Source organism: Aquarana catesbeiana, linkage group LG12, assembly GCF_042186555.1.
Source record: "Aquarana catesbeiana isolate 2022-GZ linkage group LG12, ASM4218655v1, whole genome shotgun sequence".
Taxonomy (NCBI): Eukaryota; Metazoa; Chordata; class Amphibia; order Anura; family Ranidae; genus Aquarana; species Aquarana catesbeiana.
The window spans coordinates 149,293,240-149,311,144 of record NC_133335.1 but is presented as its reverse complement, the minus strand read 5'-3'; the positions used below and the strand labels follow the sequence as shown (position 1 = coordinate 149,311,144).

At 44.9% G+C, this 17,905-nt stretch overlaps 1 protein-coding gene across 1 annotated transcript in view; it reads right to left on the bottom strand.

Annotated features, from left to right (window-relative positions):
* CAVIN1 (caveolae associated protein 1) overlaps nucleotides 1–7,117 on the bottom strand; it is a 104,577-nt gene extending 97,460 nt beyond the window's left edge. The window contains exon 1 of the mRNA XM_073608395.1: nucleotides 6,556–7,117. Within this exon, the coding sequence (XP_073464496.1) occupies nucleotides 6,556–6,981 (426 nt within the window). The 5' untranslated portion in view covers nucleotides 6,982–7,117. The remainder of the gene's footprint in view (nucleotides 1–6,555) is intronic.
* Nucleotides 7,118–17,905: the final 10,788 nt, after the last annotated feature.

Genomic DNA, 17,905 nt, shown 5'->3' with positions numbered 1-17,905 from the left:
GTCCCAAAATCCGACCCTTTTGGTCGGCAGTTGCCTCCACACTGAGTGAAGTTACAGGCTCAAATCTACCGGTGGATCCCCAAATAATGTTGCTTAGTCATCTGGAGGATGTTGAGGGTGATAGGTATAGTAAACTGTGTCTAACTTTTACATTGTACTACGCTAGGTGAGAAATTCTGTTGAGATGGAAATTGGAAGAGCCTCCTACCCTTGCCTCGTGGAGAGTGTCGGTGGATAGAGTACTCCCCCTATATAGACTGACGTATGAAAGTAGACAATGCCCGGGGAAGTTCGATAAAATTTGGTCCTCCTGGGTGGACGCCTCTGGAAATCCAGAACCCCCTACCCCATAACTAAGATGTGAAATACAGTAGAGGACATCCTACATTCCAGGTCTATTCTTCTTATGTCCATCCCCCTTCGTCTCCCCCCCCCCCTCCCCTCTCCCCCCCCTCCTCTCCCCCCCCCCCTCGCCACCCCCATTAGGCTTGATTAAATATTGGCTACCTACTTCAAATTGTTTAAGGGTTTATAAGAATGTTATGCCGTAGGAATACTGTTAAGTGAAATTCCTGAAATGTACATATCTGGAACATTTGATAAACAGTGGCTATCGTCTGAAGATAGATCTTAATATCATTGTTATCACCACAATGGTTATACTAAATTTCCTTTGTTTTGTAATGCTGATTTGTTTAATAAAATCTTCTGTTAAAAAAAAAAAAGATCGGTTGTCAGCCCACTCATAAATAATGGGTTGCCATAACGCACTAAACCACATGTATTAACACACGCACACAAGTAGAGGTGCCTGCAGTGTTATAAAAAACTTGGCCTATAGCCATGTACATGGGATATTTTAGCATATTTAAGTACCTGAATGTTAACAGTTATCCAGTTTACTGGAAAATGTATATGATAGATACAACAGATGGATGACAATCAGAAATGCTCTTCATTTAATTGTTTGATACCTATACAAGTAAAGGCTAACGATCAGTTATTTGCTGGATCGGTTGCAGCTACAGTACTGCTCTGAAGTGTACATGCCCCATGCCTCTCATAGCTGACATTTTGCAATGACACGAATATGAACTGCAATGCACCTTGGGAAATATGGTGACAAACTGTATAATGTGCTTCCCTACTGTGCTAGAAATGCAAGATCCAGATGGGCCTTCCAGCTTATAGAAAACATATGAAACAGACAAATCAAGTGCATTACCTAAAATCTTGTGTCTCACAATACAGTGTTGTGATCTAATGTATCCTGATTTGGACTTGTTAATCATCGATGTAATTTATTTGGAATGTATGCCTTTTCCATGCCCTTTAACCTTGTAATTGCTTCAGAGAACATTGAATAACACTGAAGATTGGATTCACACTGCGCATGCACCATGTGTGGTAACAAACATGCATTGGTGTGAATGGGCCCACATAGTTTCCCTTATAAACTAAGCTTCAATGCATAAATACAAACCTGTCCCCTAGTAAAGAACAGGATTTCTATGGGTCATTCACTTTTATGCAGTAACATGAGTTGAGCTGCGTTAAAATGGACACGTGTGACTGGGCCCTGAATTGGCCATGTTGAATTTTACATACAAATGAAAAGTACTAGCTTTTAGGGCCCCAATGCATTCAGGGACACATGCCCGAAAAGCAGGAATTCTGTGTTCCAGGCAAGCATCCATGAATCCCCGAACGTACTAATTGGTACAGCGTTCAGCCCTACCCAGCCACAGTGCATTTCATCCTGCCATAGACTTTAACAGGCTGCAGGCAGCGGGGCTGGATGTTACACCTGTGGCCCCCAAGCACACTAAAACATGGGAAATGCAAACACAAGGGCTATATGCCCAGTGTGTAAGGAGCCTTTCAGTGTAAAAGATTTCCCTTCTAAACTAAATGTATTATTGAGAAGAGAACAAACACAATAACAACTGCACATTTTCATCTAATCATTACTTCTGCAAACATTTAGGACTTGAACAACACATCGATTTTAGCACACAGAGATATCTAGGTATGCTGTAGAATATGTCAATGTGGAGCAACTGTTATTGAACTTTTGATTCTCGTAAACAAATTGTCATAAGTATTGCTTAGATCTCTGGCAAGTAGGTAACTGGCAGAGCCGGACCATGGTGTAGTCAGAAGAGGCGACTACCTTGGGCACTTTAGGAGAGGGGCACAAAAAGGGCATGACCTGCGACCTATGCAGCTGAAGTAGTTCCCAGATCAAGGGTGTGGGGGGCGGACCACCTTTTTGGCTTCTTTGTTAAAACACCTTGTTCCATCACTGGTAACTGCACCAAAAATTCTCAGTTCTTAAATATGCAAAAGGAATATCAAAGCAGATCTTACCCCAATCACTACAGTCTTCTATAAGCTTTAACATGTTAATGTAAATTTTTAAAAGTCAATTTCAATATTTCAATATTGTGCCAATTTTATCAAAAGAATACCTGCTAACCCAGCAAACCTAAAGGTCGTTGTTCTGATACTTCCTGCTATTGGGTGACAATGCCCTGTCTGTAAATTGCTTGTCACCCAATCACACTCTCTACCAATAGAGACTACAAGTGGGCAGGCCAACACACATTCCAAATGCATTCTTCACTGTTGTCACCATCAGGAAACTCGCCTGAGAAATGTCATGCAGACACGAAAACGCTGCCAAGAGGCTGCAGAGGATCAGTTGCACTGAGAGGCAACAAATAATGAAAAAAGTAGAAATGGTATTCTATTTATAAAAATTGAATTAGTTTATAATACACTTTGCTGTGTACATAAATGTTGTTCAGTTAGGGTTTACATTTACTTTAATGGACCACAAAGGCATATTTTGCGCATATAAGACCTTCTATTTTAAAATCATTCTGTTCTATGACTTCCTATGCAGTTCCGTTCTACAAGAAATGTATTAGGCCGGACTTAGATATTCATAGAAAGATAAACACCGTTCTACAAATTCCTTTTCCTTTTTCTCTGACTCTATAGACTTTAATAGGAGTGCATGAAAAATTGCACTAAATAAAAAAGCACAACAAAAATGCATGAGAATGCAGGTACAGCACAAAGGGAACATCATTGATAGTTGTAATATACCCATTGTGGTTATTATTTAAAGTCTTAGTTGTTTCACTGTTCCTCCATTCCTCACGGTGCTGAAGATTCGTTCAGCATTTAGAGGGTGAAGGGTGTGGAAGAGGAATGCGAGCCAATAAATTGTTTCTGATGAACTTACAAAGATGTGCAATCTTGGATGTGAAAGATGATGGCACTCCTTAAATCCAGCAAAACAATTAAATATATATCAGATTAAATTGTTGTTTTGGAGCCACGGGACCCCACATTCCACAAGGGGCCTTGCATTCTCCTGAAAAAAAGGGCATGCACTGAGATGTATCTTTTGTACATTTCATTGTTATATTTAAAGGAGTTTGAGGAACGTATTTAGACGATGGTGCCACCACTGCCACACACTTATATGTCCATTTGAGGGTATACGGGGAGGGTGGGTTTAATGCATTTGACCATAAATATGGGAAAACACTATGTTTCCAAACTCTCTCTTGGAATGATGGACATTTGTTCCATGCATATTTGTTATATCGTAGATGTAGACATACTGAATAGAGACAAAAAAAAGTAAAGGCGGAGTTAAGAAGTACAGATAGGTACAGATAGTATAGATGGTGTTAAAATGAGTCATGTAGTGAAAAAGTATGGAGGCTGCCATTGCTGAACTCCTTTTGAATAAACTAGACTCAAAACAGATCCAATAGATCAGTGGGATCATATACAGTTCCCATGGATTTAGTGCTTTCTGAGTCACTGGTTGCTTGTTCCAGGTCAGTGTTTTAATTACTGAACTCACAAAAAGCCCATTGACTTGTATTTTCAAAATGAGGTCGTCACTGCACCACAACTCCACAATGCAAACTCCCATGCATTGTGGTGCACTGTGCAAAAAAGGTTACTGTCTGCTTTTTTCATGTGTTGTGGTGCATTCACAGTCCATTCAAAATTATTGTGATAAATGTTAATGTGAAAAATAACGCACATACATTTTTAGTGCTAATGCTTCACACCTAGCAAGTTTAGGGCTACTTTCAGACTGGGGCGGGGGTGCGTTAGCGGTAAAGCACCGCTAATATTAGTGGCGCTTTACAGTTGTTTTAACAGGGCTTTTCGGCCGCTAGCGGGGCGCTTTTAAGCCCCGCTAGCGGCTGAAGAAAGGGTTAAAAGCGCCGTATTGCAGCACTGCCGAAGCACTTTGCAGCCGCTTCGGCAGTGCTACCCATTCATTTCAATGGGCAGGGCGTTTTGGGAGCGGTGTATACACCGCTCCCAAACCGCCCCAAAGGTGCTGCTTGCAGGACTTTTTTTCCCATCCCGCAAGCGCACCCCCAGTGTGAAAGCACTCTAGCTTTCATGCTGGGAAGGCATGAGAGGCGCTTTTCAGGCGCTTTACAGGTGCTATTTTTAAAACGCTTGAAAAGCACCTCAGCGTGAAAGGGGTCTAAAAGAGGCCTTAATATTCATGGTAGGTATTGGTGTACTGAGTGGGGGCTACAGTACACATCCTAGCGACCTTTATGTAGTGGGTGGGGTGGGGGATAGGGGAAGGGGGTAGTTCGTACATGTGAGAAGTACTGGCACACCAGTGATACAGATGCTGGGAGTAGTACTGGAATTATGTGAAAGGTGGAACGTACTGGCATACTAAATAAAGACAGTGTTGCAATAATAAAAGTGATCAGTACTGGCATACTAGATGAAGGCAGTAGTACAGATGTTGGCACACTTAGGTAAAATTTAGATAGATAAGGAGTGGAAGGTATGGGCACACCAGACGAAGGTAGAGGTACAGATTTTGGTATACTTAGTTAAAATGGATATATGTAAGATGGTGAAGAGGATACTACCATACCAGATGATGGTACAAGTACAGTGGCTAAGGCGGGCTACAGACGGTTTGAATCTTGGCCGGTTCAGCAGGAACCGTGTGTGGGCAGGTTGAATGTACAAAGTTGATTGATCGATCAGCTTGGGTACAACCAGCCTGCCGCATTCACTTGCAATTATCAATAGTGGCTGCTATAGCTGCTAATAAGAATCACTGTCTTCTCTGGCTTCCCCCACCCGCCCTTGCCAGGAGCAGACAATTGCTCATCAGGAGGGATTGCCCTGTCAGCACTATCTGTGTTGATAGGGAAATCCTGCAAATTTCTTTCCTGCAACCCATGGTTGCAAGAAAGAAATTTGCACCGTCTTTGGCCTGCCTAACACAACTAGTAACACTGGAGGTGCGCAATAGAGGTGATAGCTGTTGACATACCAGATAGAGGTATGAGATAAGTGTATTTGAGATGAATGGTAGTGGCTAGGTGGTGGTATTGAAGTTAGCACGCCTAGGACAGTAATGCTGACCATACATGTACGGATCTTTTTGATTGTTTCAAAATTCTCATCAAATCCAGCGATTACTGATCATTTTTCACAACTTGTTTAATAGCTTTTGCAGATGAATTGAAAATTCTGGTGATCATTAACATGCTCATATGACGTATGGAGCAACTGAGAATTCTGCAAATATCACTTACCGTATTTGCTTACTTTTTCCCATTAAACTTTTTTCATCAAAAGCAGTTGGACTGATGTAGAAAATTCACTATTGCTGATGCATGCATCGATCTTTCAGACATCCCATGGAGATGTAAGGAAGGGTATGATGTGTGCATAGAATGCAATGAATGGAAGGATGTGTATGGGATGGGATGATGTGTGTATGGGATGGGATGTAATGAAAGATATAGTGTATAATGGAAGATGTATATGTGGGATGATGTGTATGGACAAGGATGATATCAGATTGATCTATTTCTCTCTCTCTCACCTGGTAGATCATGACCTTGAAGTTCTTCCTTCTCAGTAGTTTGGACTCATTGCATTAATGTGTTTAGGACAGGTTGATGTGTATGGGATGGGATGATGTGTATATAGGATAGGTTGATGTGTATGGGATCTCATCTGGTAGATCATGACTTTGAAGTCCCTCTTCCTTAATAGTTCAGGCTTGTTATATCGGATGGGAAGATGTGTAGGGGCTAGGTTGTTGTGTATTGGATCTGACCTGGCTGATCATGACTGAAGTTTCTCCTCCTCCTCTGGAGTAGTTTGGACTTGTTGTATGGGATGGGATGATGTATATATGGGATGATGTATATATAGGATGAGATGATGTACATGTATATGGGATGGGATGATGTATATATAGGATGGGATGATGTATATATGGGATGATGTATATATGGGATGGGATGATGTATATATGGGATGGGATGATGTATATATGGGATGGGATAATGTACATGTATATATAGGATGGGATGATGTATATATGGGATGGGATGATGTATATATAGGATGGGATGATGTATATATGAGATGGGATGATGTATATATAGGAAGGGATGATGTACATGTATATAGGATAGGATGATATCCACTATATAGAACAGGTTGCTGTGTATGGGATCTGACCTGGTAGATCATGACTTTGAAGTTCCTCCTCCGGAGAAGTTCGGACTCGTTGCTCTCCAGCTTCTTGATCTGAGTCTGTTGTCTCTCCAGGTTGTGTCGGACAGTCTTGACATTGACGCTGACTTTCCTCACCTTCTCCAGCAGTTTGCCGGCCGTGTTGCTGGTGGTGGCATGGGACTTGGTGAGTTTGGTCAGTTCCCCCTGGATGCTGATGACGGCGCTCTCCATCTCCTGCTGTCGGACCTCTAGCTGGCTCTGGGTCAGCTGAATCTGGTCCACGGCTCCGATGATCTTGTCCAGCAGGCTCAGCACCAGCACCCCGTTCATCTGGTCGGCTTTGATGGGCTCCGTGTCCGAACTTTCCCCGGGTGGGGTGTCAGGGAGGACGGTGGGCTGCTCCACTATCTGCAGGTCTGTGTCCGCCATGTTCAGCTGGAGGAGTCCGGGAAGTTTCCTCTGAGAAGAGAGGTGAGAGGGGAGATCCGGGCGGGGTGCGGAGAAGACAGATAGTGTGAGTGCGGGACAGAGGAACTCCGCATAACAGTACAGGGGGAGGGGAGGAGCCGCACTGTACTCTCTCCTCCCCTCTCACTGCCGGACACGCCCACTATATATATATTGGAGAAGCCTGCTGGCAGATGATGAAAATAGAAGGGAGGTGTCCGGGCTGAGTGCAGGCATGTACAGGCTGAGGAATGTCCCAGCACACGATTAACCCACAGGGACCCCAAACAACCCCTCTGTCCCTTTATTCGCCTCAACTGGACCTTTTATTTGGTCGGATGTACTATTCACCTACTATGAATGACACTGAAGGAAAAACGTTTTATAGTTCTTGGAGAGGAATTAGAACAACTGTCAGTTTGTATTGCTTTCTGTGCCCCCATAAGGGAGATTCACCCTCTCTATTGGTCTCTATTGTACCTTCATCACTGAGAGTGAAAGGAATCCCAATTTCTGGGTTGTTAACAGAACAGGAGTAGAAGGGAAATGTTCCCCCACTGCCTCCCACACAAATGTTCCCCCACTTCCTCCCACACAAATGTTCCCCCACTTCCTCCCACACAAATGTTCCCCCACTTCCTCCCACACAAATGTTCCCCCACTTCCTCCCACACAAATGTTCCCCCACTTCCTCCCACACAAATGTTCCCCCACTTCCTCCCACACAAATGTTCCCCCACTTCCTCCCACACAAATGTTCCCCCACTTCCTCCCACACAAATGTTCCCCCGCTGCCTCCCACACAAATGTTCCCCCGCTGCCTCCCACACACATGTTCCCCCGCTGCCTCCCACACAAATGTTCCCCCGCTGCCTCCCACACACATGTTCCCCCGCTGCCTCCCACACAAATGTTCCCCCACTGCCTCCCACACAAATGTTCCCCCGCTGCCTTCCACACACATGTTCCCCCGCTGCCTCCTACACAAATGTTCCCCACTGCCTCCCACACACATGTTCCCCCACTGCCTCCCACACACATGTTCCCCCACTGCCTCCCACACACATGTTCCCCCACTGCCTCCCACACAAATGTTCCCCCACTGCCTCCCACACAAATGTTCCCCCACTGCCTCCCACACAAATGTTCCCCCACTGCCTCCCACACAAATGTTTCCCCGCTGCTTCCCACACATACATGTTCCCCCGCTGCCTCCTACACATATGTTCACTGCCTCCCACACAAATGTTCCCCCACTGCCTCCTACACACATGTTCCCCCACTGCCTCCCACAGGTGTTTGCAGAATGAGGGTATGTCCGCCAGCGAACGGGCCCCTGTGCATTGCACAGACAATCGTCTGAGGGGATATGTTCACTCTGCAAGGACATTTATCGGTTATAGGAGGATGTACGCTCTTGTCTCTGCTGTGTGTCTGATCAGCACATGTCGAGATTCGGGGTGTGCACCTGCAGATAGCCTCCCATCCACAAGGAACGGTAGTATAATATAATAACATTCTCTGGAACAATGCAAATAAGGATTGTAAAAGGGTGGATACAGCGCTGAAATAAATATGATCAGAGAAATTATTGTGAAAAACAAAATGAAAAAGAATAGTGAAAAAAGAACTAAAGCAGAGTCCCATCACATAAAAAAATCCATGAGTGTCTGTTTAAAGTCCATCCATGAAAAATAGAAAATATACAATTTTCACACACAAAAAGCATAGTGCTCCGCACACCCAAAGTGATATAATATTTGGAACACTAGTGTCGTTTAAATGTTACAAAGAATTTAACAGAATATGTAAAAAGAAAATCAAGGATGCAAAAATTCAAAACGAACGACAGATTGCAAAAGATAGTAGGACAAACCCCAAAAAATTCTTCAAATATATTAATAGTAAAAAGGCCAGGTCTGAGCATGTAGGCCCTTTACAAAATAATCTAGAGTGGGTGACTGATGACAAAGAGAAGGCAAATTTATTAAATATTTTCTTCAGCTCTGTGTATACAAAGGAGCATGGGGGAGCTCATGTCCACAATGGGGGTGGTAGTGCCACAGCCATGAATGATCCACAATGGCTCAAAAGTGATATGGTCCAGAATTACAGTATGTAGACACAATAAAGGTGGATAAAGCACTTGGACCTGATGGCATCCACCCACAGATCCTAAAAGAATTGAGTTCTGTAGTTTCAAAGTCATTGTATCTCATTTTTAGGGACTCATTAATGATGGGAATAGTACCACTGGATTGGCGCAGGGCGAACGTGGTGCCTATATTTAAAAAGGGATCAAAGTCTTTACCAAGTAACTATAGACCTGTTAGTTTGATTTCTATAGTCGGGAAGATACTGGAGCATTTAATAAAAGACCACATAGACGAGTTCTTGCTGGAAAAAAACATTTTAAGCAACAGACAGCATGGATTCATGAAAGACAGAAATTGTCAGACAAACCTGATTTCTTTTTATGAAGAGGTAAGTAAAACCTTGGACACAGGGGTGGCTGTGGACGTGGTATACTTGGATTTTGCAAAAGCGTTCGACACAGTTCCCCACACACGGCTTATGTGTAAGGTAAAGTCTACAGGCTTGGAAATATCAGTTTGCAAATGGATAGAAAACTGGCTAAAAGACAGAATTCAGAGAGTAGTGGTTAATGATTCTTACTCTGAATGGTCTAAGGTTATCAGTGGTGTACTCCAAGGTTCAGTGCTGGGACCCTTACTTTTTAATATCTTTATAAATGATATTGGGTCTGGGATCAAAAGTAACATTTCTGTCTTTGCAGATGACACCAAGCTATGCAGTGGAATAACGTCCTTACAGGATGTCTCCAATTTACAAGCCAACCTCAATGCACTGTCTAATTGGGTGACTATGTGGGAGATGAGGTTTAATGTTGAGAAATGTAATGTTATGCACTTGGGGGCTAAGAATATGCATGCATCATACATGCTAGGGGGAGTACAACTGGGGGAATCCGCAGTGGAGAAGGATCTGGGGGTTTTGGTAGATCATAAGCTCAATAATAGCATGCAATGTCAAGCTGCGGTTTCCAAAGCGAGCAAAGTCCTTTCTTGTATTAAAGCGGGGGTCCTCCTATCTATCGTTTTTTTTTTTTTGGAGTTCATTCTCAAACTTTTCTTCTCAGCATTACATACTCACATATTGTGTGTAATATGTCCGCCTGTGTCAGATTTCGTCGGAAAGAATAACTTATATTATTCACTGCAGGCGGTTTCCATCTTCATTGTGGGCATTTGAAGCCCACAAGCATTTATTTCCTGGATGTGGTGAATGCTGTGCTCCCAGCATTCACCGCTCGTTCCCGCACATGCTCAGTGGCATCCTGGGAAGCCTGAGACTAGCTCCCAGGAGTCTGGAAGAGGCTAGAAACACGCCTACTCCCACGGGAGGAGAACCAGGAAGTGCAAAGAAGAATAGAAAAATAAAAGGTAATTACGGCGATTTAAATATTTTTAAACGGCATGTCAGCATCTAGGCAAGGAAGTGAATACATACAGATATTGTTCAAAATTTGGGTGGAACTCCGCTTTAAGAGAGGTATGGACTCCAGAGAGCGAGATATAATTTTGCCCCTGTACAAATCATTAGTAAGACCTCATCTGGAACATGCAGTTCAGTTTTCAGCACCAGTTCTCAAAAAGCATATCGGGGAACTGGAGAAAGTGCAGAGAAGGGCAACCAAACTGATAAGAGGCATGGAGGAGCTCAGCTATGAGGAAAGATTAGAGGAACTGAATTTATTCACTCTTGAGAAGAGGAGAATAAGGGGGATATGATCAACATGTTCAAATATATAAGGGGTCCATATAGTGAACTTGGTGTTGAGTTATTCTCTTTACAGTCAACCCAGAGGACACGGGGGCACTCTTTACATCTAGAGGAAAAGAGATTTCATCTCCAAATACGCAAAGGTTTCTTCACAGTAAGAGCTGTGAAAATGTGGAATAGACTCTCGCCAGAGGTGGTTCTGGCCAGCTCAGTAGATTGCTTTAAGAACGGCCTGGATACTTTCCTAAATGTACATAATATAACTGGGTACTAACCTTTATAGGTAAAGTTGATCCAGGGAAAATCCGATTGCCTCTTGGGGGATCAGAAAGGAATTTTTTCCCCTGCTGTAGCAAATTGGAGCATTTATAAAAGCATGTATAAAATTGGGTATATTGGATTGTACGATATTTTTTATTTTATTTATTTATTGTTTTTAAGGTTGAACTGGATGGACTTGTGTCTTTTTTCAACCTGACTAACTATGTAACTATGTAATATTTTGCTTACCAGATGGCGATGACTGCTATGGCAGTCTCGCCCAGCATAGGGATTCAATGGTTTCCACAAACTCTAGGTGGTGATTGAAGCCTCCAAGGGATGATTCCTAATGTCGCCAACTAATGGATCGTGTTGCTCAAAAATATAAAAGAGAAGCTGTCAGGGCTGGCTCAGCCCTTCCTTCTCTGAGCTGGCCGCTCAGCTGCCGGCTAATTGCCAGCTCTCATCTCTCTCCACAGTTAACCAGCTGTTGTGGATCTGCTCGTCAGTCCTGACTACTTAAAGATCTCCAGCTCACTTCATTCCTGCCTTCACCTTGGTCACATCACAAGAAACCATCTCCTGCGTTCCTGTTTAAAGACTGGCTTTGCTGACATCCCTTCTGGCTCCTTATCCTGCTTGCTGTTCCTCTACTTGGATCCCTGACTTCTGGCCTGGCTGATTACCCGATCTGGTTACTGAACTCTGGCTTGGCTGATTACCCAATCTGGTTACTGAACTCTGGCTTGACTGATTACCCGATCTGTTTACTGAACTCTGGCTTGGCTGACTACCCGATCCGGTTACTGGACTCTGGCTATGCTTTGACTACGCTTACTCTATTTACCTTTTTATTTCTATTAATAGACAAGTGTGATTTTACTGTCCTTCTGTCTTGGTCTGGTTCATGGTTTCTGACAGTAGACAAAGGCCATGAATTTGGAAGATACAGTCAATCCACTTGTTGGTAATATTTTTTCCAGACTGGATGAGCAAGATCACCGCATGGATCAGTTTGCCATGGTGTTACAAACGCTCCTGAGTCGCATGGCTCACCTGGAATCTCCCACTATGGCTACTTTTCCAAGAAATTGTCACCTGCCGAGTGAAATTATGAGATTGGTGACAGAGAGCTGTTGGCAATCATTTTAGCCCTGAAAGAATGGAGACATCTCCTCTAGGGTACCACTGTGCCGGTTCTCATTCTTACTGACCATAAGAATCTCACATTATTGTCTGAGGCTAAACGCCTCTCTCCCAGATGGGCGCGATGGGCTCTTTTCTTGTCAAGTTTCAATTACATTGTCTCATTCTTACTCGGTACTAAGAAATGTAAGGGTTGACACCTTGTCACAACAATTTTCCTCCACTTCCAAGTTGGAGTCGGTTCCGGTTCCTATGATTCCTCCTGATTAGGGATGAGCCGAACACCCCCCAGTTCGGTTCGCACCAGAACCTGCGAACGGACCGAAAACGTGCACGAACGTTAGAACCCCATTGACGTCTATGGGACTCGAACGTTCGAAATCAAAAGTGCTCATTTTAAAGGCTAATTTGCATGGTATTGTCCTAAAAAGGGTTTGGGGACCCGGGTCCTACCCCAGGGGACATGTATCAATGCAAAAAAAACTTTTAAAAACGGACGTTTTTCGGGAGCAGTGATTTTAATGATGCTTAAAGTAAAAAAAAAAAAGTGAAATATTCCTTTAAATATCGTACCTGGGGGGTGTCTATAGTATGCCTGTAAAGTGGCGCGTGTTTCCCGTGTTTAGAACAGTCCCTGCACCAAATGTCATTTTTAAAGGAAAAAATCTCATTTAAAACTGCTTGCGGGTTTAATGTAATGTCCGGTCCTGGCAATATGGATGAAAATCAGTGAGACAAACGGCATGGGTACCCCCCAGTCCATTACCAGGCCCTTTGGGTCTTAAACCCCGCACCCAAATTAAAATAAGGAAAGGTGTGGGGCCACCAGGCCCTATATACTCTGAGCAGCAGTATACAGGCGGTGCAAACAAGACAGGGACTGTAGGTTTGTTGTTAAGTAAAATCTGTTTGTAATTTTGAACGGGTACATTTTTAACGTGTTTAGCTCCAGCCAAAAAATCTTTTTTAAGCTTTTTGGAAAACATAGGGAAGGGTTATCACCCCTGTGACATTTGTTTTGCTGTCTTTCCTCCTCTTCAGAAGATTTCACCTCACTTTTTGTCCCAATGACAAATGTTTTTTGAAAATTTGGGTTTTTTTGTGGAACAAGGATTGGAAAGCATCAGTGGAAAGGAGAAATGTTTTTCTCATATTAACTCTTACAGGAGAGAATTTCCCTTCCTAGGGGTAGATTTCATCTCACTTCCTGTTGTCTCCTTCCGTTTGCAAGTAGGAGTCGTTTGTAAGTTAGATGTTTGAAAGTAGGGGCCTGCCCTATATAATCAGCAGAAATTTGTGCCTTAGGTGTTGTTGTGGTCACAACACTGTAAGCCCTCACAGGGCCCTGCTGTGAAATATTAGATCAAGAATTGTAATTACATGCCCCTGTTGAACAGGGGCAGAAAAATTGGGCCTTTTGTGGTGGTGGTGGTGGTGGTGGTGCTGGTGCCACAACACTGTAAGTCCTCACTCGCTCTTGGTGGGTGCAGAAATGGGCCCTGCTGTGAAATATTAGATCAAGAATTGTAATTACATGCCCCTGTTGAACAGGGGCTGAAAAATTAGGCCTTAGGCACTGGTGCTGGTGCCACAACACTGCAACCCCTCACAGACACTCTAGTTGGAACGCAGGAACGAGCCCTGCTGCAAAATATTGCATCAAAAATTGTAATTACACGCCCCTGTTAAACAGGGGCAGAAAAATTGGGCCTTAGGCACTAGTACTGGTGCCACAACACTGCAACCCCTCACAGATACTCTAGTTGGAACACAGGAATAGAGGTCGACCGATATGGGTTTTTCTCTGGCCGATGCCGATGCCGATATTTACAAATCGCGGTGGCCGATGGCCGATATGTGATGCCGATTTTTTTGGGCCGATATATTAGGCCGATTTTTTTTTTTTCTTTTTTTTTTTTTTTTACCTTCATCTCATAAAATCTAACAGTTAGACCCCTTTCACAATGGGGCGTTTTTCAGGTGCTTTTGGGCTAAAAATAGCACCTGTAAAGTGCCTGTCAAACGGCTCCCCTGCAGTCTCAGTGTGAAAGCCCGAGTGCTTTCACACTGAGGCGATGTGCTGGCAGGATGTTAAAAAAAGTCCTGCAAGCAGCATCTTTGGAGCGGTGTATACCACCACTCCTGCCCATTGAAATGAATGCGCACCGCTGCCGAAGCGCCTGCAAAGCGTTTCGGCAGCGGCGCTTCAGGGGCGCATTTAACCCCTTCCTCGGCCGCTAGCTGGGTTATAAGCGCCCTGCTAGCAGCCGAATAGCGCCGCTAAAATGATGGTAAAGAGCCGCTAAAACTAGCAGCGTTTTACCGTCAACGCATGCCCGCTCCAGTGTGAAAGCAACCTTCAGTGATACAGAAATTTTTTTACATTTAAACATTTATTAAACAAAACAAACCTCCAATCAGTTCACTTGTATGTAGAATTTAGATAAAAAAAATATAAAAAAACACCTCTCTTAAATATTAAATACACAAAAACAGGTAATCAAAACTTCTGGATGAAAAAAAAAAAAAGGACTTTACTGCTTAGTTTTTTTTTTAAATTTATTAGTGTATTTTTTTTTTTTAAATTGCATTTGAAAGACCACTGCGCAAATACCGTGTGACATAAAATATTGCAACAACCGCTATTTTATTCTCTAGAGTCTCTGCTAAAAAAAAATATATATAATGTTTGGGGGTTCTAAGTGATTTTCTAGCATAAAATACAGGATTTTTACTTGTAAGCAACAAATGTCAGAAAAGATTTAGTCTTTAAATGGTTAAACTGAGAACTTCTACACACGGAATTCAGGTTCTTTTTATCAGATTTGGCAGGCTGCCCAGAGAGGGGGAGAAGTCGCTTCACACAGGCAACTTACACTGACTTCTATTACAGAAGTCTTTTGCAAGTCGCGCTGAAGCTATATCGACTTTTTTTTATCAGCACAATCGGCCGATGCTGATTAAGTAAAAAACCCCAAATATCGGCCGATATATCGGCCGGCCGATATATCGGTCGACCTCTACACAGGAACAAGCCCTGCTGCAAAGTATTGCATCAAAAATTGTAATTACACACCCCTGTTAAACAGGGGCAGAAAAATTGGGCCTTAGGCACTGGTGCTGGTGCCACAACACTGCAACCTCTCACAGATACTCTAGTTGGACTGCTGAAATGAGCCCTGCTGCAAAGTATTGCATGAAAAATTGTAATTACACGCCCCTGTTAAACAAGGGCTGAAAAATTGGGCCTTAGGCACTGGTGCTGGTGCCACAACACTGCAACCCCTCACAAATACTCTAGTTATAACGCAGAAATGAGCCCTGCTGCAAAGTATTGCATCAAAAATTGTAATTACATGCCCCTGTTAAACAGGGGCTGAAAAATTGTGCCTTAGGCACTGGTGGTGGCGCCCAGAACCAAAAATGTTCTTACAAGCTATCAGCATGATGATTGAGGAGGAAGAGGATAATTTCTCAGGGATAGTCACTCAGCACCAGTATAGGCAGTCTTTGAAGGGATCTGAGATTTAAAAAAAAATTATTCGGTTACATCAGCATCAGGTGCTTGGTAGCTGGTGGTGATCCAAGACTGATTCATTTTTATGAAGGTCAGTCGATCGACCGAGTCAGGACAGACGCACCCTGTGATCGGTTACAAAGCCTCCAGCCGCACTGAATGTGCGTTCCGAAAGAACGCTGGATGCAGGACAGGCCAGTAGTTCAATTGCATACTGTGCAAGCTCTGGCCAGTGATCCATCCTCAAGACCCAGTAACCCAGAGGATTTTCGGTGGGAAAGGTGTCCAAGTCAGATCTTGCCCCTAGGTATTCCTGCACCATGTAAAACAGACGCTGGCGATGGTTGCTGGAAACGATCATACCTTGGGGCTGCGGACCAAAAAATTGTCTGAACGCATCGGTCAGACGGCCACCTTCTCCACCGCTCCTTCTTTGACTGCCCGAAGCCTCAGCAACACGTTGTCCAGAAACAGGAGTTTGTAACCTCCCAGTCTCTGGGAACGCGTTGCACAGACCTTTCTGCAAGGCCTCCCGAAGATGTTTCATCCTCTACTCCCTCTGTGATGGCAAGATAAGGTCTGCAACCTTACCCTTGTAACGTGGATCAAGGAGGGTTGCCAGCCAGTATTGGTCCTTCTCCTTGATACCACGAATACGAGGATCCTTACGCAGGCTTTGCAGGATCAGGGAGGCCATGCAGCGTAGGTTTGCTGAGGCATTCGGTCCGGAGTCCTCTGGGTCACTAAGGACGACATGGTCCGCAGCCACCTCCTCCCAGCCACATACAAGTCCATGTGTTTCTTGGGACTGATCCCTTAAAGACTGCTGCTGATGCTGAGTGCCAGGCTCCACCTCCATACTGACACAATCTTCCTCCTCTTCTCCTCCTCCTCGTCCTCTTCCTGTGTGATCAGCGGGCACGCAGGAACACTGTCTGGATAAAGGGGGCCTTGAGAGCTAAGGAAGTCCTCCTCTTCCTGCCTCTGTTCTGCCTCAAGTGCCCTGTCCATTATTCCACGCAGTGTGTGCTCCAACAGGTGGACAAGGGGGACAGTGTCAATGATGCATGCACTGTCACTGCTCACCATCCTCGTGGCCTCCTCAAATGGTGACAGGACAGTGCATGCATCCCTGATCATGGCCCACTGGCGTGAGGAAAAAAACCAAGCTCCCCTGACCCTGTCCTGGTGCCATAGTTGCACAGGTACTCATTGATGGCCCTCTGCTGCGTGTGCAGCCGCTGCAGCATGGCCAACGTTGAGTTCCACCTGGTGGGCATGTCACAGATTAGGCGGTTCTTGGGCAGGTTAAACTCCTTTTGGAGGTCCGTCAGCCGAGCACTGGCATTATATGACCGGCGGAAATGCACACAGACTTTCCTGGCCTGCCTCAGGACATCCTGTAAGCCCGGGTACCTGCCCAAGAACCGCTGCACCACCAAGTTAAGGACGTGAGCCAAACAGGGCACATGGGTCATTTGTCCCTGTCGGAGGGCAGAGAGGAGGTTGGTGCCATTGTCGCAAACCACCATTCCTGCCTTAAGTTGGCGTGGCGTCAACCACCTCTGAACCTGCCCCTGCAGAGCTGACAGAACCTCTGCCCCAGTGTGACTCCTGTCCCCCAAGCACACCAGCTCAAGCACCGCATGGCATCTTTTGGCCTGCGTACTTGCGTAGCCCCTTGAACGGCTACGGAGCACCGCTAGTTCCAAGGACAAAGCACAGGAAGAGGCCATGGAGGAAGAAGAAGAGGAGTAGGTGGAGGAGAGAGGTGTGTCACAATCATTAGCATTTTGGAGGCGTGGTGGCGGAACAACCGCCAACACTACTGCACCTTGTCCTGCATCCTTCCCAGCTGCCAGCAGAGTCACCCAATGCGCCGCGAAACTTAGGTAACGTCCCTGTCCATGCCTGCTTGTCAGAGAGGTTACCTGGTTGGGCGCCGGTGCGAGCCGGGGCGCGTTGGTGCCCGTGTCTCCATGCGTGCTGGGGCGCGTGTTCCGGGGGGCGCTGGTGTGTCTGGTCTGACCGGCCGTGGCGTGCAGGGTGGCGTCCGGGCGGATGTGCGTACGCGCGTTCGCCTATGGGCGTTACCGCAGGCGTGCCCGGTGGCGTTGGCGTGCACGCTGGCATCGGGAACGCGATCGGGCGTGTGCGGGGGCGCGCGGCGCTTTGACG